The sequence below is a fragment of the Salvelinus alpinus genome, chromosome 17, assembly GCF_045679555.1.
Source record: "Salvelinus alpinus chromosome 17, SLU_Salpinus.1, whole genome shotgun sequence".
Taxonomy (NCBI): Eukaryota; Metazoa; Chordata; class Actinopteri; order Salmoniformes; family Salmonidae; genus Salvelinus; species Salvelinus alpinus.
In genome coordinates this window covers 38649498-38675983 of record NC_092102.1, presented here as the reverse complement: position 1 = coordinate 38675983, position 26486 = coordinate 38649498, and the positions used below count along the sequence as shown (strand labels likewise).

At 44.9% G+C, this 26486-nt stretch overlaps 1 protein-coding gene across 1 annotated transcript; it reads right to left on the bottom strand.

Moving 5' to 3' along the window:
• slc9a8 (solute carrier family 9 member 8) lies at nucleotides 1-26486 on the bottom strand. The gene is made up of 16 exons (XM_071348897.1): nucleotides 26108-26486; nucleotides 25413-25585; nucleotides 23850-23930; nucleotides 22870-22928; nucleotides 15672-15755; nucleotides 15428-15529; nucleotides 14757-14791; nucleotides 11102-11245; nucleotides 8234-8372; nucleotides 8005-8110; nucleotides 7786-7902; nucleotides 7473-7555; nucleotides 5513-5624; nucleotides 4743-4963; nucleotides 1515-1661; nucleotides 1-1280 (listed from the first exon to the last, which is right to left on the bottom strand). Exons 1-16 carry the CDS (start codon nucleotides 26341-26343, stop codon nucleotides 1167-1169), a joined length of 1953 nt encoding a protein of 650 aa, XP_071204998.1. The 5' UTR covers nucleotides 26344-26486; the 3' UTR covers nucleotides 1-1166.

Here is a 26486-nt window from a genome sequence, read left to right as displayed (position 1 = left end):
TCACATGACAAGCCATGTCTGTATTATGTATAACTCCAAGCCAATTCTTTTCAAATTAAAAATACCACATTCTATCATCATGATCCTCATCATCGTGTTATTCAGCAGTGCCCAGTGTAACAAGAGTTTACAGAAAAGCCTTCATCCCAGCAACAAATTACATATAAAAGATAAATAAATAACTAAACAAGACCTCCACCCCCGTCACACAGACATTCATTGGTGCCTTGTCTCCATCATAAAGTGATTCACATGAAAAAAATAATACTCTGATATCGCCTTATTAAAGATCCTGCTTATAAACTGTTTTCAACTACTATCACAATTATAATCAAATAATCATAACTACATAATGTTATAATATTACCTGGTATCATACAAAAAATATATATTCTTGCAATAATGCTTATAAGTAGTTTATAAAGCAAACATTCAAATTGTGTTACCAGAACATCTAGTTATCAGCATATGTAAAAGCACATTGAAAGGTGAACTAAACGGTAACTCCAATATTGCTTCACTAGAGGCTTCTCTCTTCACAGGAGTTGCTTTCTGATTCCCTTCAACCTGCTTTTCTAACCCGTGTCCTCAAAACCTCTCAAATAAAATGGAGTTACATAGAATCTGTTTTCTTGGGAAAAGTAATGTAACTACATAGACACACAAGGGTCAGAATTTGGCCACTATCCTTTAGCCACGATTCAATCAATGTTCCATGTACCTTATCTGTAGTTACTGTGTAGAGCTGAGTAATAACATGCTGGCACATGGAAAAGCCTCATCGTCAAAACTATTTTACTATCATTACATGGTATAATGGCAAATTCATGTGTGATCGCCAGTTCTCAGTATCACCCGGTTTGTCAGACATCACAGACAGTGCATTTTGGATTGGCTCAAATCAAATAGTGTGCTCCAGTGTAGAGGAGTGGTAGTGGTGTGAAGAGGGAGGGGGGGGGGGGGGGCTGCAGAGTGGTGTAGTCCACAGAGAATGAAACTAGTCATTAGTGGTCAAGAACACACAGGTGACACATGCAAGGAAGAAACAGAATCAAGTGGTTTTCCTCCACAAGCGTTCCTCTCTGCAGTCTCCTGTCCTTTCATACACTCTGAATCCAGGACACAGGCTCGGTTCATCTTCCCGCCCATTCATCAATGTGTTGGGTTCAGAGTAGCTCATTCTCGTCTTCAACGTCCTCAGAACCAGACGGGCCCTGTCGGACCTCCTCGTACCACTTATTGGTCAGAGTTTTCATCTGGATCCGACCATGGAGGAGGTCCTGGAACACACACAGAAAATAAACTCAAACTCACAGCAACAGAATACATCTGAGAAAGTCAAGGCAGATATAGGCATCTTTCAAACTAATATGACTGGGTGCTTATGAATCAAATATGAACATGTGTGCATGCACGTGTAGACACCAATAAAACATGGGGTCAGGGAGAGTGGCACTGCTAAAACCAAGGTGGGATTACATGTCTCACACACTTGCTGTTGAAATGGCCGTTACCTCCTGTGTGAGTCGTCGTGTGAAGAATGGGTTGAGGTATTTAGCGTCCAGCCACATGAAGCCCTTCAGGTCCCGTCTCTGGTAGATCTGAGCCTCATACTCCTCCTCTGTCAACTCAGACAGGTGCTCCAACTCTAAAGCATTACCCTGGGGACAGGGGGAGGGAAGAGAAGGGAGGAGAACAGAGGGAGGGACGTAGGAGGAGAACGAAAGGAGGGAGGGGGGACAAGAAAGAGGGGGAAAGGAGAGGGATGAATGAACTAGTGAGAAAGAGATTGAGGGAGGAAGAAAGGCTGACGAAATTGTTCTATTGTTTGCAATCTGCCTCGTCCTCTGGTCTCATGTGACTGATGCTTGCGTGTGTAAGGCCTTTCAAGTTTTCCTCTCACTGAGGCAACAGGAAGGGACTGACACCATATGAAGAGAGGCAACACCACAACACAGACAACAGGAAGTGACTGACGCCGTACACCACAACACTGAGACAACAAGAAGGGACTGATGCCATACGAGAGGAGAAGCAACACCACAACAGGAAGTGACTGACGCCATACACCACAACACTGAGACAACAAGAAGTGACTGATGCCATACGAGAGGAGAAGCAACACCACAACACAGACAACAGGAAGTGACTGACGCCATACACCACAACACTGAGACAACAAGAAGTGACTGACACCATACGAGAGGAGAAGCAACACCACAACAAGAAGTGACTGACGCCAAACGAGAGGAGAAGCAACACCACAACACAGACAACAGGAAGTGACTGACGCCATACACCACAACACTGAGACAACAAGAAGTGACTGACGCCATACGAGAGGAGAAGCAACACCACAACAGGAAGTGACTGACGCCATACGAGAGGAGAGGCAACACCACAACACAAACAACAGGAAGTGACTGACGCCATACGAGAGGAGAAGCAACACCACAACACAGACAACAGGAAGTGACTGACGCCATATGAGAGGAGAAGCAACACCACAACACAGACAACAGGAAGTGACTGACGCCATACGAGAGGAGAAGCAACACCACAACACAGACAACAGGAAGTGACTGACGCCATACGAGAGGAGAAGCAACACCACAACACAGACAACAGGAAGTGACTGACGCCATACGAGAGGAGAGGCAACACCACAACACAGACAACAGGAAGTGACTGACGCCATACGAGAGGAGATGCAACACCACAACACAAACAACAGGAAGTGACTGACGCCATACACCACAACACTGAGACAACAGGAAGTGACTGACGCCATACGAGAGGAGAAGCAACACCACAACACAGACAACAGGAAGTGACTGACGCCATACGAGAGGAGAGGCAACACCACAACACAAACAACAGGAAGTGACTGACGCCATACACCACAACACAGACAACAGGAAGTGACTGACGCCATACGAGAGGAGATGCAACACCACAACAGGAAGTGACTGACGCCATACGAGAGGAGATGCAACACCACAACACAGACAACAGGAAGTGACTGACGCCATACGAGAGGAGAAGCAACACCACAACACAAACAGGAAGTGACTGACGACATACGAGAGGAGATGCAACACCACAACAGGAAGTGACTGACGCCATACGACAGGAGAGGCAACACCACAACACAAACAACAGGAAGTGACTGACGCCATACGAGAGGAGAGGCAACACCACAACACAAACAACAGGAAGTGACTGACGCCATACGAGAGGAGAAGCAACACCACAACACAGACAACAGGAAGTGACTGACGCCATACGAGAGGAGAGGCAACACCACAACACAAACAACAGGAAGTGACTGACGCCATACACCACAACACTGAGACAACAAGAAGTGACTGACGCCATACGAGAGGAGAAGCAACACCACAACAGGAAGTGACTGACGCCATACACCACAACACAGACAACAGGAAGTGACTGACGCCATACGAGAGGAGATGCAACACCACAACACTGAAATGACGGTACTCTACACACTCACGCTCCAACACATTATGCTGAACCAGGAAAGGGCCTTCCCCAAACTGTTGCCACAAAGTTGGAAACACAGAATAGTCTAGAATGTCATTGTATGCTGTAGCATTAAGATTTCCCTTCACTGGAACTAAGGGGCCCGAACCATGAAAAACAGCACTAGACCATTATTCCACCACCACCAAAATTTACAGTTGGCACTATGCATTCGGGCAGGTAGCGTTCTCCTGGCATTCGCCAAACCCAGACCCCTCTATCGGACTGCCAGATGGTGAAGTGTGAGTCATCACTCCAGAGAACGCGTTTCCACTCCTACAGAGTCCAATGGCAGCGAGCTTTACACCAATCCAGCTGACGCTTTGCATTGCGCATGGTGATCTTAGGCTTGTGTGCGGCTGCTCAGCCATGGAAATCCATTTCATGAAGCTCCCAGCGAACAGTTCTTGTGCTGACGTTGCTTCCAGAGGCAGTTTGGAACTCGGTAGTGTTGCAACCAAGGACAGACAATTACGCACTGTGCACTTCAGCACTCTGCAGTCCCGTTCTGTCAGCTTGTGTGGCCTACCAGTTCGCTGCTGAGCCGTTGTTGCTCCTAGATGTTTCCACTTCACAGTAACAGCACTTACAGTTGACCGGGGCACCTCAAGCAGGGCAGACATTTTACAAACTGACGACTTGTTGGAAAGGTGGCATCCACTGACGGTGTCACGTTGAAAGTCACTGAGCTCTTCAGTAAGGCCATTCAACTGTTTGTCTATGGAGGTTGTACGGCTGAGTGCTGGGTTTTATACACGGGTGTGGCTGAAATAGCCGAAGCCACTAATTTGAAGGTGTGTCCACATACATACACTATATGTACAACAGTACATACCTCTACCACTCCAGTATCCCTGCACATTGTAAATATGGTACTGAACTGACCCTGTAGATAGCTTCTTACTTTCTCCTGTTCTTATTTTTTGTGTGTTTTTGTTCTACCGTATGTTATTTTTAGTACTACAGTGGAACTGATTACTGCATTGTTGGGTTTAGAATTAGCAAGAAAGTTATTTCGCTGTACCTGTGCACGTGACAAAACTTGAAACAACAGGAAGGAACTGAAGCATATGAGAGGAGGCAACACCACAAGATACCTCTTTACCAGAAAGAGAGTGCTGGTGTGTTCATTAACATCTGTCTGCTTGTGTATGTCTACATAAACTAGGGTAAATTACTGCCAGGATTTTATTTTTTACCATTTTCTCAGTCTTGCTGAGGTTGATGTCCTTCTTGCTCTTGCGTCGGGATTGGCTCTCCTCGTTGTCCATGATGCGAATGAGGGGCATGGTCCCACTGCCGAGGAGGAGGATGGTGAAGAGGACAATGATGATGGTGGTGGTGCCAATCAACTGGCGCTTCTCTATTGGCTCTAGACCAAGATGAAGACTCAGGGCATAGGGGATGGCACCTCTCAGACCTAACAGAAGAAAGGAGTGAGGGATGGAGCGAGACAAGAACAGGGGAGAGAGGGATGGAGCGAGACAAGAACAGGGGAGAGAGGGATGGAGCGAGACAAGAACAGGGGAGAGAGGGATGGAGCGAGACAAGAACAGGGGAGAGAGGGATGGAGCGAGACAAGAACAGGGGAGAGAGGGATGGAGCGAGACAAGAACAGGGGAGAGAGGGATGGAGCGAGACAAGAACAGGGGAGAGAGGGATGGAGCGAGACAAGAACAGGGGAGAGAGGGATGGAGCGAGACAAGAACAGGGGAGAGAGGGATGGAGCGAGACAAGAACAGGGGAGAGAGGGATGGAGCGAGACAAGAACAGGGGAGAGAGGGATGGAGCGAGACAAGAACAGGGGAGAGAGGGATGGAGCGAGACAAGAACAGGGGAGAGAGGGATGGAGCGAGACAAGAACAGGGGAGAGAGGGATGGAGCGAGACAAGAACAGGGGAGAGAGGGATGGACAGTAGAGCCAAACCGATGGAGGTGTATTAGAGTAGTGAAGAAATGCTCTACTTACCACTGAACCACATGATGAACATCATCTTGGGCGTGATCTTGTGATCTCTGAAGAAGTTGAGCAGGTAGGAGAGCGGGAAAATGTTCACGGCCCGACCTACTAACACCAACACCTGGAAAGAGGTAGAATACAAAGCTCAGCACAAACAGTAACCTTTGCCCCTCACCCTACCGTCTACCCCTAACCTCTACCCCTAACCCTAGCTTCATGTCCACATCCTGGACAACCCCTAACCTCTAGTCCTAACTTCATGTCCTTATCCTGGTTCAACCCTGATCCTAGCCTCATGTCCACATCCTGGTTCAACCCTAACCCCAGCTTCACATCCACATCCTGGTTAAACACCTAACCTCTACCCCTAGCTTCATTTCCTCATCCTGGTTCAACCCTAACCCTAGCTTCACATCCACATCCTGGTTAAACACCTAACCTCTACCCCTAGCTTCATGTCCTCATCCTGGTTCAACCCTCGCTTCAGGTCCACATCCTGGTTAAACCCTAACCCTACCCTTATGTCCACATCTCGGCTCAACCCGTTGTAGTATAGAATGCTAACACTAGGTGGCAATGTTCCCTCATCACTGAGCAAATTGCAGGTCTGCTGAGTGCAAACTTGAAAGTTGTGAAAGTTCTGTTGCGTGTTTACTGTGAACACTGATGCTGTACCCACTTTAAATGTGTTTTAACAGTGGCCAAGTAGGCTACTGTGACTATTTGATCATAATGTAGGCCTACCAGAGTGGCCTACCATCAAAAACAGAGAAAATGCATCCCATAACATTTTAACATGGAAATAGCTGTTCAGCCTACAGTATCAGCCAATTTGTGCAGTTCAATGTAGGCCTACATTCCATGAGACTTAAAAAAACTAAACATGCAGGGCTTGACATTAACCTGTTAACCTTCAGACAAGCAGGAGACTGAAAATGTTGTGTTTGATGCAAGAAACCCCTTTACAAAATAAAATGCATCATTATTCCCATACCATTATTACAGAGAATCATAAATGATGCTACCCTCTGACTATTGGCTACTTAGCTTATTCAAGCCTCTCAAAATATAACACTGCCCCTTTAAGACAAAAAAAATAGCTTTTTTACCTAAGTCACTTTTCAAAGATGTCTAGAAATGCGCACGTTTTGTGCTCTTGTAGGAAGCAATAACTCCCCCATTGCTGACAACAAATTACCCATAACTGGGTTAATAACCCACTAACGAGCAAAGGATATGAACAAATGTACATATGTGCACATGTCCCTACATGTAGCTCTCGCTTGGATCTCAAAACAAGCGCATCTACTCACGACCAGTCATGCTGTAAAAAAACAGTCCAGTTCAAAGTGAATGGCACAGATACATATATGGCAACGGTGAATTTGCATATAGGCCTACTGCAGGCCTGATTGGTTATGGCGCACCGGGACTGTGGTGTGCCTGTCAATGCAATAAAATACTACTCTGATGAGTTCTGCCTACAACAATATCTCTTGCATAGTTATTTTTGCACACTAAGTCTTGCATAGTCAGTTTCGGTATGTTGCATTGAAAGTGGCTAATATTGTGTTGAGTCGATCACAATTCCTACAGTACAGGGAAACGTTGATAGTGTTAACGGGGAAAAGTTACATTTCGTGTTTCTCTGTGTGCGCTGATATTTCTTCTGCTTGGCAGTCCCAGGGAGCATCTTAGAGGGAACATTGCTAGCTATACCTGGTCACTACAGATTGGTAGTAATGCTAGGCTATACCTGGTCACTACAGATTGGTAGTAATGCTAGGCTATACCTGGTCACTACAGATTGGTAGTAATGCTAGGCTATACCTGGTCACTACAGATTGGTAGTAATGCTAGGCTATACCTGGTCACTACAGATTGGTAGTAATGCTAGGCTATACCTGGTCACTACAGATTGGTAGTAATGCTAGGCTATACCTGGTCACTACAGATTGGGAGTACTTACTATACACCAGATGACGAAGGAAAGCTCAAACTTGTGAGGGAAGCTGAAGATGGAGAGACCCAGGAAAGCAAACACGCAAGTCTCTGTGGAGTAGAAAACAAACTTGTGACACTGTCTTTTGTGTGTATTTGTCTGTAATATTTTATGTTCACGCTGCGATTTCCCTGTTTTGCCTTCTTGACAGGCTGCCCTCGAAAAATAGGTTTTTAACCTCAATGGGTCTTACCTGGTTAAAAATAAATAACACAAGTCAGTGTTTTTTACAACAGGATATGGGGGAAAGGACTTGTGAGGCAGAAAGACAAGTGCTAACCACACATGAAGGCCACCGAGCGGAGGGTCTGCTGCATTAGGATCTGAGTGACAGGAGACAGGTTGTGATGGGTGTAGTGTGACATCACGATCCCCGAAAACAGGATAGACATGATACCTGCACAGAGAGATAGAGGGGTGAACGAGAGGGGAGCAAATGCATAGAACAATTCATGACATTCCATTGTATGCTTGATATTACACTGACATGAGGACTCACCAGAGAGTTTAATGCCCTCTGCCAGGCCGTAGGGCAGGTACGCAAAGATGATCATCATGCCAAACTCTAAAGACGGAGTCTTCCTCAGGTCAAAGTGTTTCAGGAACTGGCACAGGGGTCAAGGGTAAAACAGTAACAGGCTCGTGTTTACAAGGTGTATGAACATGTTAAATGGGAATATTATCAACATACTACACAAAACACTCAATCACACACACAGAGAAGATACAATGGCAGATATGAGTCCGGTGAGGGTTCCAAGGGCAGCGGAACCGAAGAACATCTTGAGGAAGTATCCCAACGCCTGGAGGAATGTCTCCCAGCCCGTTACCATGGAGTTATCATCCCGGGCAAAGCCCTCGGCCGTACTGAACGACACAATGACATAAAGAGAGAAAGAATACATCATGGTGATGTTAGGTATAGAGCGTTTCATATGGTTTTGTTAGTCAATAATTACATTACCTTGGGGAGGGAATATGTAACCCATTTGACCTAAAAGACTCAGCCTTCAAGTGTATATACTTTTTATTTTGCCAGAAGGCAATAGTGTAACTCATCCAAAATGCACATTTTTTCACTCCATATGTGATGCGCAATGCAGATAACACCGGAAGAATTGTTTATTTAATTACCATAGTGAATTGTTTTAATGTTTGCTTATGTGTCAATTAATACCATAAGGGATGGGTTGCCAATTGGCGATTTGACTTGAAAATAAAAAATGTCATTCATTCATTCATTCATGCAGTAATATGTCACACAAGAGGGCAGTCACGTTGCATCACAAAAACAAAATGGTTAACCTTCTCTCAATCTACTATCTGCAATGTGCATAAGTGTGTGTGTGTGTGTGTGTGTCTTCCTGCCCGTCTGTGTGAGAACCTGTTCTCCCAACACAGGGTTATCAGATTGCTCTGTACACATCGGAGACGTGACAACTATTTTCCTGTGACCTAGCCAGTCAAAGATGACACAAGGAACACAGTATATCTGATGTCTGAAAACAAACAAGGTCATTTTCTGAGAACTCTAAAACTAACCTGTAGTACTGAGTGATTAGTGCTTTTGGAGGTCGGTTCAGTTTTAGTTAGATCATAAAAAAAATTATCAAATTTGTATTTATTTTTTACATTAAATGCACTCCGCATTATATGGGTTGAACGTTGTAACACTGAATTTAAAAAATGAATACAAGTCCCATGATGGTAGTGACAGCCCATTACTTACTGACATTACCTTACCAAAATATTTCAGGTTGTATTACATTTGTTTTATTTGATGACTTTATTATTTCATTCCAAGTCATCATCTCATCTCTACAGAGCTGCTGCATATGCTGTCTGACAAAATCACTATTTTGTAGTTCTTCAAAGTAAATAAGGCATATTTTTATGACTGCTGAATACCACCTATCACTCACTCTTAGATCATGTATTTTCAGGTAGAGATACAGTAGCAACTGCTCTCTATCCCCCTTCTGTCTCATCACTCTCAGTGTCTGCAACACCCGAAGCTACAACCTAGTGTAGTAGGCATAAAAGAAACAAAGACTGGACAAAGTTGATCATTGTAGTCAATTACCACATTTTCTACACTAAACTACGTAGAATATTGGCCTGTTGGAAACTACAACTCCCTACGACATCGCGCAGTTCAGGCTTGATCAGATTTAACTCTAGAGAAACAGTGCAAAGTGCGCATTGAACTGCAAACTTCAAGCAGTAGGGCATTCAAGGAGTTAATCTGATGTTAATCCGTGATGTCATCGGCCTCCCAAGTCTGCTGCGCTCTAGGAAGGTGTTCCCATAAGTGGGTAACACCCGCTATCAGCGGCCAACTGTGCATGGGTTCATTTAATGTATACAGGCGAGGCTACACCTGAGAGCACCATGACAGAGAGAGATTGGCAGTAGAATAGCCTTACTGAAGAGCTCAGTGACTTTCAACATGGCACCGTCATAGGATTCCAGCTTTCCAATAAGTCAGTTCGTCAAATTTCTGCCCTGCTAGAGTTGCCCTGGTCAACTGTAAGCAATGTTATTGTGAAGTGGAATATCTAGGAGCAACAGCGGCTCAGCCACAAAGTGGTAGGCCTCAAAAGCTAACAGAACGGGACCACTGAGGGCTGAAGCATGTAGCTCGTAAAAATCATCTGTCCTCGGTTGCAACACTGACTACCAAGTTCCAAACTGCCTTCGAAAGCAACGTCAGCACAAGAACTGTTCGTTGGGACCTTAGAAGATCACAAGCCTAAGATCACCATGCGCAATGCAAAGCTTCAGCTGGATTGGTGTAAAGCTCGCTGCCATGGGACTCTGTAGGAGTGGAAACGCTTTCTCTGGAGTGATGATTCACACTTCACCATCTGGCAGTCCGATAGAGGAATCTGGGTTTGGCGGATGCCAGGAGAAAGCTACCTGCCCCCAATCCATAGTGCCAACTGTAAAGCTTGGTGGAGGAAAGGCTGTTTTTCATGGTTCGGGCTAGGCTACTTAGTTCCAGTAAAGGGACAACTTAACGCTACAGCATTCCATGACATTCTAGATAATTCTGTGTTTCCAACTTATTAGCAACAGTTTGGGGAAGGCCCTTTCCTATTTCAGCATGATAATGCCCCAGTGCACAAAGCAAGGTCCATACAGAAATGGTTTGTCGAGATCGGTGTGGAAAAACTTGACTGGCCTGCACAGAGCCCTGACCTCAACCCCGTCGCACACTTTTGGGACAAATTGGAAGGCTGACTGCGAGTCAGGCCTAATCACCCAATATCAGTGGCCGACCTCACTAATGCTTTAGTGGCTGAATAGAAGCAAGTCCCTGCAATAATAGCCCAACATCTAGTGTAAATCCTTCCCTGAACAGTAGAGGCTGTTACAGCCGCAAAAAGGGGATACCAACTCCAAGGCATGGTAGCTCATCTGACATTTAGAATTACAACACAGGGACAAAGGGTGAGTGCACTGACTAAGAATTACACACATTATACTGGCCTTCACCAGAAGATGTACATGTAGTGCCTTGATAAAATCTAGTGCCTTGATAAAACAGTATGAGAAGGAAGAAGAAAGAGGGGATGAGGAGGAGGAGTACGTACTTGGTGAGTACGATAGAGACAGCATCGTTGAGGATGCTCTCTCCAAACACCAGCATGTTGAGGACAGGGTCCACGTTGAGAGCATTGAAGATGGCGATGGTTGCTACGGGGTCCACAGCCGAGATCAGAGAACCAAACGCAAAGCTTCAGGAGGGAGAGGGACAAGAATTTGTTGGACAAAGCTTTGGAATTGCAATTATTTTACAGGCTGTTCTTATCATGGTTAAAAACAGTAGGAAACTGGTAGATAACACAGTCAGTGAAAACATATAGACAGAAAGGCAGAGAGTGACTCACGAAAACAGACTGACTACTGAAAACACACACACTCCACAGCATGTGACTACAGAGACATTGGGTGAACCTTCAAACCCACCACTTCCTCATCCTAAGGCTGCTGCCCTCCTTTGGAAATATGCTCAATCCATATGCTCAGCCCGGGCTTCTCAAAAGTCTGCCTTGCCTGGTTCTCCAACTACTTCTCAGATAGAGTTCAGTGTGTCAAATCGTGCATGTTGTCTAGACCTCTGGCAGTCTATGGGGGAGCCACAGGGCTCAATTCTCGGGCCGACTCTTTTCTCTGTATATATCAATTTTGTCGCTCTTGCTGCTGGTGATTCTCTGATCCACCTCTACGCAGACAACACCATTCTGTATACATCTGGCCCTTCTTTGGACACTGTGCTAACAAACCTCCAAAACGAGCTTCAACGCAATACAACACTCCTTCTGTGGCCTCCAACTGCTTTTAAATGCTAGTAAAACTAAGTGCATGCTCTTCAACCGATTGCTGCCCCCACCCTCCCGCCCGACTAGCATCATTACTCTGGACGGTTCTGACCTACAATATTTGGACAACGACAAATCCCTAGGTGTCTGGTTAGACTGCAAACTCTCCTTCCAGACTCACATTAATCATCTCCAATCCAAAATTAAATCTAGAATCGGCTTCCTATTTCGCAACAAAGCCTCCTTCACTCATGCTGCCAAACATACCCTCGTAAAACTGACTATTCTACCGATCCTTGACTTCGGTGATGTCATTTACAAAATAGCCCCAAACACTCTACTCAGCAAACTGGATGTAGTCTATCACAGTGCCATCCGTTTTATCACCAAAGCCCCATATACTACCCACCACTGCGACCTGTATGCTCTCGTTGGCTGGCCCTCACTACATATCCGTCACCAAACCCACTGGCACCAGGTCATCTATAAGTATTTGCTAGGTAAAGCCCCGCCTTATCTCAGCTCACTGGTCACCATAGCAGCACCCACCCGTAGCACGCGCTCCAGCAGGTATATTTCACTGGTCTTCCCCAAAGCCAACACTTACTTTGGCTGCCTTTCCTTCCAGTTCTCTGCTGCCAATGACTGGAACTAATTGCAAACATCTCTGAAGCTGGAGTCTTTTATCTCCCTCTCTAACTTTAAGCATTAGCTGTCAGAGCAGCTTACCGATCACTGTACCTGTACACAGCCAATCTGTAAATTGCACACCCGACTACCTCATCCCCAATACCTTCCCTCTTGCACCCCAGTATTTCTACTTGCACATCATCTGCACATATCACTCCAATATTAATGCTAAGCTGTAATTGTTTTAGCCTCTATGGCCTATTTATTACCTACATTTGCACACACTGTACATAGATTCTTCCTTTTTTTTTTTGTGTGTGTAATTGACTGTACGTTTGTTTATGTGTAACTCTGTGTTGTTGTTTTGTCACACCGCTTTGCTTTATCTTGACCAGGTCGCAGTTGTAAATGAGAACTTGTTCTCAACTGGCCTACCAGGTTAAATATAAAAATATCTGCTAAGGATCCACTATTGTTACGTGATGACACTGTAGCTACTATGCTTGAGCCTTATATGTATACCGGAGTTTGAGGGAGGGTGCGCCACTGTTAACCATCTATAATAAATTATCACAAATAAAATGATGTCCGGCTCAGGGCTCCAGCTATGCATTTGGCTCCAGCTATGCTGCTGAACAGCCTCAATTTGTCTGGGCAGAGACATTTCAAAGTGTCAAAAGCATTCCACAGGGACGCTGGGACCATTCTTGATACACACAGGAAACTAGAGCATGAAAAACCCAGCAGCGTTGCAGTTCTTGATACAAACTGGCACGCCTGGCACCTACTACCATACCCCGTTCAAAGGCACTTAAATCTTTTGTCTTGCCCATTCACCCTCTGAATGGCACACATACACAATCTATGCCTCAAGGCTTAAAAATCCTTCTTTAACCGGTCTCCTCCCCTTCACCTACACTGATTTAAATGGATTTAACAAGTGACATCAATAAGGATCACAGCTTTCCCCTGGTCACTCTACATAAAGGAAAGAGCAGGTGTTCATAATGTTTTGTATACTCGGTGTATATATATATATGTTAACGGTATGAGGTATAAAAAACAGGATAACACCCAACCCTAGTAGCTACACAGGTAAACTCCCCATCTGTCAGTCTGTCAGTCAGAAAGCCATGCGGATCTCCTCACCAGTCAGTCATGCGGATCTCCTCACCAGTCAGTCAGTCATGCGGACCTCCTCACCAGTCAGTCAGCCAGACAGTCATGCGGATCTCCTCACCAGTCAGTCAGCCAGACAGTCATGCGGATCTCCTCACCAGTCAGTCAGCCAGACAGTCATGCGGATCTCCTCACCAGTCAGTCAGACAGTCATGCGGATCTCCTCACCAGTCAGTCAGACAGTCATGCTGATCTCCTCACCAGTCAGTCAGACAGTCATGCTGATCTCCTCACCAGTCAGTCAGACAGTCATGCTGATCTCCTCACCAGTCAGTCAGACAGTCATGCGGATCTCCTCACCAGTCACTCAGACAGTCATGCGGATCTCCTCACCAGTCAGACAGACAGTCATGCTGATCTCCTCACCAGTCAGTCAGACAGTCATGCGGATCTCCTCACCAGTCAGTCAGACAGTCATGCGGACCTCCTCACCAGTCAGCCAGACAGTCATGCGGATCTCCTCACCAGTCAGTCAGCCAGACAGTCATGCTGATCTCCTCACCAGTCAGTCAGACAGTCATGCTGATCTCCTCACCAGTCAGTCAGACAGTCATGCGGATCTCCTCACCAGTCACTCAGACAGTCATGCTGATCTCCTCACCAGTCAGACAGACAGTCATGCTGATCTCCTCACCAGTCAGTCAGACAGTCATGCGGATCTCCTCACCAGTCAGTCAGACAGTCATGCGGACCTCCTCACCAGTCAGCCAGACAGTCATGCGGATCTCCTCACCAGTCAGACAGACAGTCATGCGGACCTCCTCACCAGTCAGTCAGACAGTCATGCTGATCTCCTCACCAGTCAGTCAGACAGTCATGCTGATCTCCTCACCAGTCAGACAGACAGTCATGCGGACCTCCTCACCAGTCAGTCAGACAGTCATGCTGATCTCCTCACCAGTCAGTCAGACAGTCATGCTGATCTCCTCACCAGTCAGACAGTCATGCGGACCTCCTCACCAGTCAGACAGTCATGCGGACCTCCTCACCAGTCAGTCAGTCAGTCGGACCTCCTCACCAGTCAGTCAGACAGTCATGCTGATCTCCTCACCAGTCAGTCAGACAGTCATGCGGATATCCTCACCAGTCAGTCAGACAGTCATGCTGATCTCCTCACCTGTCAGTCATACTCATCTTGTAGATCACATCAGCCTGTGAGAAAGAGAGAAAAACAGGACACATCACACATTTACAATACAAACCATTTTGTGGGATTGCACAACAGTTTGCAACACAGAGCTGCATGTCTCAAATGATTGCTCACACACACTTTGTTTCGTGGTTGTTTTGTAAAAGGTTTGTCAGTTTCTCACACATATTCCTAGACTGACAATGCAATCACACTTGTGTCAATGCCAGTGAAATGTTTGGTAACATATGAAAAATGTTACCAAAAACATGTTACTGTCGAGGACACCTTTGGAAACATGCGTTCTAATTCATACTTAAGTGCCATCACCTCTGGGAATACATTGTACATCTTGAATATGTTTTTTAAAATTATTTTTACACAAATCAATTCATTGCAAATCAATTTAATTCTAGAACAGCGATTTCCAAGCTGGTCTCCGGGGTCCCCAAGCCATTCTATTACAGTGATTTCCAAGACATTCTACATTAAAGTCCAAAACTAGACAACTAACTGAACTAACTACTTATCAGTAAAGCCCTGGTGGTGGATTAGCTACAACAGATGTGGAATGGGGAGATAGAGAGTTCTAGAAGCCCATCTGTCCCAGGAATTGCAGGGGACCCCACAACCATAATGGAGAGTTCTAGAAGCCTCACCTGTCCCAGGAAGTAGATCCCTCCTCCTACGATGAAGGCAGAGATGGCTGTCCCAATGACAGCAAACAGTGTGATGGAACCAATGTTCTGGAAGAAGTTACCCTGGCAACCAGAACACATGGAGGTGGAGAGATGAGCACCAAATATCCCAATACACCAAGAGGAAACACACGCAGACACACGCTCGTAAACACACAGAAACACATACGTACACATGCATGCACGCACGCAAGTACACACATACCTTATGTAGAGAGTATCCTGATTCGAAGATGATGGGCGGCAGGAGCAGGAGGAAGAACATGTTGGGACGAAACATCTCCTCTTCCTATCAGGGGACATGGTGGTTAACACACTCAACCTCGTTTCATCTCCAGCAATAATTTTTTGCAACAACAAAAAATTCAGGTGACTGCAGTCAGTGGGAGCGAGGAGTGGAAAGGATGAGAGAAAATGAAAAGAGAAGGAGATGAGACAGGAAAGAGGGCCTATTTAAGTTAGCAACAGACCTCGATTTGTCAAAACACATCTTTCACTTCAAGAGAGCTTCTCACACACACACTAATGAATCATAGTGAGGCTCCCCTTAGAGGCACAAGACTGAGTTTGACCTAGCCCAGCACCACCATGACGCACATGATAAGACCCTCAGGGGCACACACGTCTACAAACCTACTCATGCATACATAACGTACATACTCAGAGATTTACACACACAGTATGGTACTTTATCTGACTCACACTGTACTCACGTCATGTGCTGTTGCATTACGTTGTGTGTGGGGATTGTAAATCGGCCCACTATATCGATGCTGACTATGAATATCGACATGCGTGACAATAAGTACGGCATGTTAGTGAATCAGGGTTAACTAAGTGTGTACAATCATATTATTGTTATGTGTAACTGATGTGAAATGGCTAGCTAGGCAGCGGTGGTGCGCGCTAGCAGCCTTTCAGTTGGTGACGTCACTTGCTCTGAAACCTTGAAGTAGTGGTTCCCCTTGCTCTGCAAGGGCCGCGGCTTTTGTGCAGCGATGGGTAACGATGCTTCGTGGGTGACTGTTGTTGATGTGTGCAGAGGGTCCATGGTTCGTGCCCGGGTCGGGGCGAGAGAACGGACTAAAGTTATACTGTTACATATGCATAGTCAACCTGAAAACCATATCCAGTAGGGTACAGAATTATTGGATCCATTGATAATGACAGACAAAAAAAAACTAAAATAAATTATACAAATACTGAGCTATATTCCATGCTAAAAAATAAAATACAAATTATAATACAAATCACTCAGGGAGAGACTAGGAAGTAGGATCCCCTGTTTTCTATACTCCAGAACCCTCCCCTTGCAAGGATAATGATACAGCCTTTTTCTAAAATGTTTTATGAGATTGGAGAAAACTTTGGGAGGGATCTTAGACCATTCCTCCATACAGAATCTTTCCAGATCCTTGATAACCTTCATCTGTGCTTATGGACTGTCCTCTTCAACCACAGGTTTTTAATGGGGTTCAAGTCCGGAGATGGAGATCGCAAATGTTGATTTTGTGGTTAATTAACTATTTCTTTGTCGATTTTGACGTGTGCTTAGGGTAATTATCTTGCTGGAAGATAAGATTGAGGCCAAGTTTCAGCCTCCTGGCAGAGGCAACCAGGTTTTGGGATAAAAATGTCCTGGTACTTGGTAAATCTCATGATGCCATTGACCTTAACAAGGGCCCCAGGCCCAGTGGAAGCAAAATAGCCCCATAAAGATCCACCACCATATTTTACAGTATGGACGAGGTATTTTCTGCATATGCATTGTTCTTTCGAAGGCCATTGGAGCGTGCGTTCAAACAGCTCTTTTTCCTGTCATCTGAACATAGCAAATTCCAGGTGGTGCTAAACAGCATTGTTACTTGGATTGGAACCAGTGCTAATGGTCATATGACAAGAAATTAGAGATATACCCAAACCCACCGCACACCAGAGGTGGGCTTGGCCTCAAAAGAACAATGCATATGCAGAAAATAGCTCATCCCTACTGTAAAATATGGTGGTGGATCTTTGATGTTGTAATCTGTTTCTACTAGGCTAACCTGTCTGCTTTGTGCTGACAGGGCAGTTTTGACATGCAAAGCAGATTTCTGAGCAAACAGGTCTATCTAATCCCGACCGTAGAGCAGGTTGATTAGTCATAAGGCTTGACTACTAAGGTACATTGTGTCACCACTCTACATAAGAGGAAGTAGATAGACTGAAGCTTTATATTCTGGATAAGAATTAGGAACTGTTTCTAGTTCAGTTAATTAGTTAGATCTTCTAATGCAATTTTAGTTTCACATTTTTAAGTACAGTGAAATGCCTTCCTTGCAAACTCAGCAACGCAATAACCATATATATATATATATATATATATATATATATATATATATATATATATATATACACACACACACACACAAAGTAAACATACTATATACAGGAAATATTTAAAAAGTCAGTTCCAATACCATATTACATGTGCAGGGATACTGGAGTGATGGAGGTAGATATGTACAGGGGTAAGGTGACTAGGCAACAGGATATAAGATAAACAGAGTAGCAGCAGCTTGTATGCGAGTGGGTGTGTAGATGTGTAGAGTCAGTATAAAATGTACAATGCTTTCGGAAAGTATTCAGACCCCTAGACTTTTTCCACTTTGTTACGTTACAGCCTTATTCTACAATGGATTAAGAAAAACTAATCTCAATCTACACACAATGCCCCATAATGACAAAGCAAAACCAGGTTTTTAGAAACGTTTACAAATGTATTATAAATAAAAAACCGAAATATTCACTTTTAAGTAAGTATTCAGACCCTTTACTCAGTACTTTGTTGAAGCACTTTGGCAGCGTATACAGCCTCGAGTCTTCTCGGTTATGACAAGCTTGGCACACCTGTATTTGGGGAGTTTCTCCCATTCTTCTCTGCAGATCCTCTCAAGATCTGTCACGTTGGATGGGGAGCATTGCTGCGCAAATATTTAAACAGGTCTCTTCAGAGATGTTCGATCGGGTTCAAGTTCGGGCTCTGGCTGGGCCTCAAGGACATTGAGACTTGTCCCAAAGCCACTCCTGCATTGTCTTGGATGGGAGGTGCTCTGGAGCAGGAGCCTGAGTGCTCTGGAGCAGGTTTCATTAAAACCTGTACTTTGCTCTGTTCATCTTTCTCTCGATCCTGACTAGTCTTCCAGTCCCTGTCACTGAAAAACATCCCCACAGCATGATGCTGCCACACCATGCTTCACCGTAGGTATGGTGCCAGGTTTCCTCCAGATGTGACGCTTGGCATTCAGATTTCATCAGACCAGAGAATCTTGTAGGTCAGAGTGCTTTAGGTGCATTTTGGCAAACTCCAAGCGGGCTGTCATGAGGCTTTTACTGAAAAGTGGCTTCCGTTTGGCCACTCTACCATAAAGGCCTGATTGGTGGAGTGCTGCAGAGATTGTTGTCCTTCTGAAAGGTTCTCCCATCTCCACAGAGGAACTATGGAGATCTGTCAGAGTGACCATCGGGTTCTTGGTCACCTCCCTGACCAAGGCCCTTCTACCCCGAATGCTCAGTTTGGCCGGGCAGCCAGCTCTAGGAAGTCTTGGTGGTTCCAAACTTCTCCCATTTAAGAATAATAGAGGCCACTGTGTTCTTGGGGACCTACAATGCTGTAGACATTTTTTGGTACCCTTCCCCAGACCTGTGCCGACACAATCCTGTCTCAGAGCTCTACGAACAATTCCTCCGACCTCATGGCTTGGTTCTTGCACTGTCAACTGTGGGTTCTTTTGTAGACAGGTATGTGCCTTTCCAAATTATGTCCAATTAATTGAATTTACCACAGTTGGACTCCAATCAAGTTGTAGAAACATCTCAAGGATGATCAATGGAAACAGGATGCAACTGAGATCAATTTCGAGTCTCATAGGATCTGAATACTTAGGTAAATAAGGTATCTGTTTTTTATTTTTAATACATTTAATAACATTTCTAAAAATCTGTTTTTGTTTTGTCATTAAGGGGTATTGTGTAGATTGAAATCAATTTTAGAATAAGGCTGTAACATAACAGAATGTGGAAATGGAAGGGGTCTGAATACTTTCCAAATGCACTGTATGTGCGAGGACATGGAGTGACAGTGTGTGTGTGGGTGTGTGTGAGTGTGTAGGGCCCTGTGAGTGTGCATAGAGACAGTGCAAATACTGAAATAAAAGGTCAATGAAGTTACAAGGTAAACTCAGTCTGTGTAGTCATTTTGTTATCTATTTATCAGTCGTATTGTTTGGGAATAGAAGCTGTTCAAGAGCCTGTTGGTGTCAGACTTGATGCACCGGTTTCTGAAAAACAAAGAATATTTGCAATTCCGAGAGTCCCTTTGGTAGCAAATCCGCGATCTGAGGTCATCCATCTTATTATTAAGTGACTATACGTACATTTTCTCTTGGGTAGCCCGGAAATTGGGTTGAATTGCAGAGAGCCCAGGGCAGATGAGTCGAAGTAGAAGGCAGAATTGGGGTAGGTAAGGTCCGATCTGATGTTCAAGAGTTCTTGTCCTACCGAGTGGAGCAGCTGTCTAAGGCACTGCATGTCGGTGCAAGAGGCGTCACTACAGTCCCTGGTTCGAATCCAGACTGTGTCACATACGGCCGAGATTGGGAGTCCCATAGGGCGGCGCACAATTGGCCCAGCGTCGTCCGGGTTTGGCCGCCATTGTAAATAAGAATTTGTTCTTAACTGACTTGCCTAGTTAAAAAAAGGACTGCCAGGGAAAAACAAAAGGAACAGAAACTACACATGCTGAAGAGGGGAGATGGATTTATGGATGGAGAGAGAGAGAGGAGGAAAGGACATAAGGGAGGGAAAAGACAACATGTTGGAGTGGAGGAGGTAAGGACATAAGGGAGGGAAAAGACAACATGTTGGAGTGGAGGAGGAAAGGACATAAGGGAGGGAAAAGACAACATGTTGGAGTGGAGGAGGAAAGGACATAAGGGAGGGAAAAGACAACATGTTGGAGTGGAGGAGGTAAGGACATAAGGGAGGGAAAAGACAACATGTTGGAGTGGAGGAGGAAAGGACATAAGGGAGGGAAAAGACAACATGTTGGAGTGGAGGAGGAAAGGACATAAGGGAGGGAAAAGACAACATGTTGGAGTGGAGGAGGAAAGGACATAAGGGAAGAGACAACATGTTGGAGTGGAGGAGGAAAGGACATAAGGGAGGGAAAAGACAACATGTTGGAGTGGAGGAGGTAAGGACATAAGGGAAGAGACAACATGTTGGAGTGGAGGAGGTAAGGACATAAGGGAAAAGACAACATGTTGGAGTGGAGGAGGTAAGGACATAAGGGAGGGAAAAGACAACATGTTGGAGTGGAGGAGGAAAGGACATAAGGGAGGGAAAAGACAACATGTTGGAGTGGAGGAGGTAAGGACATAAGGGAAGAGACAACATGTTGGAGTGGAGGAGGAAAGGACATAAGGGAGGGAAAAGACAACATGTTGGAGTGGAGGAGGTAAGGACATAAGGGAGGGAAAAGACAACATGTTGGAGTGGAGGAGGTAAGGACATAAGGGAGGGAAAAGACAACATGTTGGAGTGGAGGAGGTAAGGACATAAGGGAGGGAAAAGACAACATGTTGGAGTGGAGGAGGTAAGGACATAAGGGAGGGAAAAGACAACATGTTGGAGTGGAGGAGGAAAGGACATAAGGGAAGAGACAACATGTTGGAGTGGAGGAGGAAAGGACATAAGGGAGGGAAAAGACAACATGTTGGAGTGGAGGAGGTAAGGACATAAGGGAAGAGACAACATGTTGGAGTGGAGGAGGAAAGGACATAAGGGAGGGAAAAGACAACATGTTGGAGTGGAGGAGGTAAGGACATAAGGGAGGGAAAAGACAACATGTTGGAGTGGAGGAGGTAAGGACATAAGGGAGGGAAAAGACAACATGTTGGAGTGGAGGAGGTAAGGACATAAGGGAAGAGACAACATGTTGGAGTGGAGGAGGTAAGGACATAAGGGAAGAGACAACATGTTGGAGTGGAGGAGGTAAGGACATAAGGGAAGAGACAACATGTTGGAGTGGAGGAGGTAAGGACATAAGGGAAGAGACAACATGTTGGAGTGGAGGAGGAAAGGATGCGGTAAAAAAAAGGACTGCCGGCAAAGAAACGACACAGGAGGAGAAGGAGAAATGGGAGATGGAGGGAGCGAGTGAAAGGATAACAGGAGGGAAGCACATAAGGGAAAAGTAGACATGTTGGAGAAGAGAGAAGGAGGGATGAATGGAAAAGGATGAGGGCAGAGCCAGGGAAGACAGGATGTCATTGCCTGAGGGGTTGGTAGAGTATGGCCTTGGCAGTTAGCAGCATGGTCCTGGGGGTTAGCGCCAAAGAAACAGCTCAGTGTGAGGTTAGCACTGTCGATATGGGGATTCGAACCAGTACCCATGGATCACAACTACAGTAAGTGAGAAACGGCATCCCAAAGACCCCTATCTGGCAATCCAATCCACGCAAAGTCTGCCACCAGTACTAGCTCTGGAGGACCAGGGGCCAAATGGGGAAAGAGAAAGAGGGACAGAAGAGGGACAGAGATGAGCAGGAAGAACAAAAAGAGGGGCCAGGGAGTGAGAGGGCAGACAGAGAAAAGAGAGGAGAATAAAAAGATAGAGAAAGAGTAGGAGCGTGAGCGACTCATGAAATAACTCTCAGATATTGAAGGTTGAGTCACCGTCACACAGTAAACAACAAGACCGTGCGTATATCAGACATGGAATGGTTTAGGTTGGCTCCAGATTGGGTTAAACAAATTGAGGGGCTGTCTTGAAGCATGAATCACTTTTTATGACACACGGGTACTGGGAACCTGGGGCAGACGCACGGATACTGGGAACCTGGGGCAGACGCACGGATACTGGGAACCTGGGGCAGACGCACGGATACTGGGAACCTGGGGCAGACGCACGGGCACTGGGAACCTGGGGCAGACGCACGGGCACTGGGAACCTGGGGCAGACGCACGGGCACTGGGAACCTGGGGCAGACGCACGGGCACTGGGAACCTGGGGCAGACGCACGGGTACTGGGAACCTGGGGCAGACGCACGGGTACTGGGAACCTGGGGCAGACGCACGGGCACTGGGAACCTGGGGCAGACGCACGGGCACTGGGAACCTGGGGCAGACGCACGGGTACTGGGAACCTGGGGCAGACACACGGGCACTGGGAATCTGGGGCAGACACAGACGCATACTCCAATAGACAGTAAGAAAGTTGTAAAAACAAGACGACATCTCAAACATTCACATATTCTGTACACGAGTAATCAGTCCACTCCTAGAATAATAGTCCCTTTTAAGGGAGACTCTCTATTCAACAAGCAGGAATTAAACATTTACAGCAAAGTGTGTAGTGTACCTTCCAATTAGCTAGCTCATGAAACTCAATGATCTTTATGAAGCCTCCCATCAGGATCCCTGGAAGAGAAAGACAACCACAAGATATCATTAAGAACTCATCTCCATGACAGTTTTAAAGGTCTCACATTATCAAAGCTAAGAAAATGCCACATTTACATAAAATGGAAATACCAACTCCTAAAGACCATCAGTGTGTGGATGTTAATACCAAGTAGGGTATCAATGTATCATCTTTTAAAAAATAAGAAAGCTATTGTCTAATAAAGTTTATTTGTGGAAGTCCCCTTGGGCACAGGGTTGAGGAAAGGGGTTAGTTTGTTTGTGTGTGGTGTGTGTGTGTGTGTGTGACAGGCATTATAAACTGGGTGGTTCGATCCCTGAATGCTGATTGGCTGACAGCCGTGGTATATCAGACTGCATACCACGGGTATGACAACATTTATTTTTACTGCTCTAATTACATTGGTAACCAGTATATTATAGCAATAAGGCACATCAGAGTTTGTGGTATATGGCCAATATACCACGGCTAAGGGCTGTGTCCAGGCACTCCACGTTGCGTCGTGCTTTAGAACAGCACATGGCCGTGGTATATTGGGCATATACCAAACCCCCCACAGGCCTTATTGCTTAATTATACAACACTATTTCCTCTTCAGAAAAACTTAAATCTGGAAAATGACCTCACAGTTGACTATCTTCTCCATCTAGATGTGTTCTCTGTGTAATATCCTGTACAAGCATCTATTCTACTCTGTCAACCTGCAAGGCTATTTCTGTTGCAGATGCCGTGCCCTTGCAAAGATCTAAATGGAGATATGACATACAGCCCAATTGGGGTTGGAAGACAGAAATAATGGTGTAATAAATGAATAAAACAAAATTGTAAGACAAGAAAAAAGATTTAGGTCCAATGAGTGCTCAAACAGTATGAACCTAAAGTAGTACGACAGATTGCACATCACACGTGGTACTTACCTAAGGACACAACAGCCACACTCTCCGGAAGAAAATGTAGTTTGAACTTAATAAGCAGGTGCACCAATATGATGCAGATACCTGAGAAAACCGATACAATGGGACAGTGTCAATGTGGGAATGAAACACTTTAAATAGACAAAATACAGTATTTGACTTCAAGAAAACCAAAAATGCTGAGGAATGCATTTACGTTATTATAGCTTAATTTCACTATTTGATTTAAAATGAAACCAATCCATGTCTTTAGACCAACATAAACTAATCTGCAATAATCTACTTAGTCTAACATCCAAATAGTGTCCAACCACCGAGTCCAGTCTCCCAAGTCAGACTGTTCACAGCATCAAACGTCTAACCTCTTATCTCCCTAAGTGCTGGGAATCCACATACTGAATTATGCTGATCAACACTGCTTCCATTTGTGTGTCGTGAAAATAAAAGTTGAAAACCGTCAGGCTAGAACGCTTGCATCAATCTGTGGACCAAACACTTTGGTTTTCCCTTTTACTAATGAGCTAGAATAATGATTGTGGGTCTTGAGTCATTTCCTGAAAGCTGTAGTGTAGCCAATAGACTAACGAATATTTAGGAATAAGGAAGCACTCAATCCATTTAAACCCCTCACTTAAAGTTTGACTTTCACCAAAGATAAATTGGCAGCTAAAGGAAGTGTTAAGCATTGTGTAGGCTAGCTTTCCTGACAGAGCCTCATATACAATACAATTGTTTTGCAGAAGCAACGTGAGAGTATTTGGTTTTGTTGAATTAATTCTATGGATATTTTTTTATTGTGCTCGGCCACCATGCAACTAAACCTTTATGTACTTGTGACCCACTGACTTAACACAACAAATATGCTATATCTAGTCTAAGAACCAGTCTAGGATCCAGTCCTAAGCCTCGACAAAATGATTCAGCCACAACCTCTGACCGACCCACCATTTGGGAAACACTGGTCATCTGATTTAGAATATATCTTCTAACTCTGGAGGCTGCCCTAATCGATACTAATGCAGAGGACTAGAATTCCTAAGAGGCAGAACATGTAGTGTAGGCTTATGTCCTCTCTAGATTGTCTGAAGTGCTACCACATCATTCCCCATCATCCATTCCTTGCTTCCTCCAAAACACTACTAATGGGTGATTCGAATGAAACTAAAACAAAAAGACCATGATTTTATGGATTGTCACAATTTAATCCATACAGCATTATGTTCCCACTTTAATGAATTACTTCTTAATTATGCTTTAAGATACAAATGTCAAACATATGTCAACAATCCTTCCTCCAAAGGCCAATCTATGGATTAAATGTAGTGAAAAACCCCCCCCCCAAATATATTTTTGTTAGAGTTTCGTGAGGGATCACCCTAATCGGAGGGAGTGGTAGTGTTTTAGTGTTGCAACGATGGGGTATGGATAAAGGGTCATGAACACGGAATATAGGCTATACAATTTAGTACTCTCTTGTCAATATTTTTTTTTTTTAAGATTCAAAATCCATAGGCGCTTTAATAAAAATAATAATACGCAGAAGACCGACGGACAGACACTACTGACCGATGACCAGTAGGCTGAAGAATATGGTCATCCCACTAGACTGTTCCTCCTCCTGGGCCTTGACCCCAGCACCTGGCAGGATGGGCTTCGGGGTTGGCTTAGGGGTTGCCTTGACACCCACAGTGGTAGCGTGGAGGGTGTCATTACTGGAGTTATCTGTGTCATTTAACAGGCTGGAACAAGGAGACAGAATAAGAGTTATCATTTTTTGTGTCATTTTGAGACACGTGGGTAAATAGGCTATCAAATGACATCCTATGGCTAAAACAGAAGTGCACCTGGCTCTGGTCAGGCATAGTGCAGCCTGCTCTATGCCTGCATACATGGGTGTCATTTGAGAGTAATTTGTCAGTGTGTTTTTATTCTGTGTGATAAGAATATGTCTCAATGTAAAGGAGTATCGTTACTGACATTACATTTTAGGGAACCTCATCGCCCAGGCTTGGGGAGGAAGCATACAAGACTACATTTTAGCTAGGCTACCAAGAGTATGCAATGGGTCACCTTGGCCTACCAAACATGACCGTAGCCGACTAAACTCCACGGTGAAGGAAGTGTCTGATGAACTCTAACTTCATCGGAGTGGAGTTTAGTCAGCTACCCCTATCCTTGCTCTACAAACGCCATCCACGAATAACGACAGCTGTTTCACCCGTTGCAGTCAAGGGCAACGCATTAAAAAGCTATAACCACACCTGGTTGATTGCTCTGCGTGGCCGTCTGGATGAGGGTTGGCAGCAGCTATATTTCCTTCGTTTCTCGAGGATTTTTTGTTGTCACCGGGGATAATTGTATGATCCTGTTCCAATCCAACATCGTCTCTGTCGTGCAAATCTAACAACGATTCTTGTCTCTCAACTCGTTCTGTCGTGCACAAATTTGGCCACGTCAACAAAAGACAAATAGCAAGATGATACCCGGAGCCTTTCATTCTTCAAATAATACTTTTAAAACAGTAAAGCGATGGTTATAAGAGAAAATACTTGCACATCCATTTCTGTTTCATCGCATGTTGGCCACATCACAACTCTGCTTCCTGTTTGAACAAGCAGGGAGTTGTAGTTTTTACGTGCC

Excerpts from the sequence above, each read along its gene's own strand:
- slc9a8 (XM_071348897.1), bottom strand. The coding sequence starts at position 26,343 with ATGAAAGGCTCCGGGTATCATCTTGCTATTTGTCTTTTGTTGACGTGG. Across the intron at positions 14,792-15,427 it reads GGATCTACTTCCTGGGACAG|GCTGATGTGATCTACAAGAT; the intron begins GTGAGGCTTCTA and ends TCTTTCTCACAG. Across the intron at positions 1,662-4,742 it reads TCAGCAAGACTGAGAAAATG|GGTAATGCTTTAGAGTTGGA; the intron begins GTAAAAAATAAA and ends CCCTGTCCCCAG.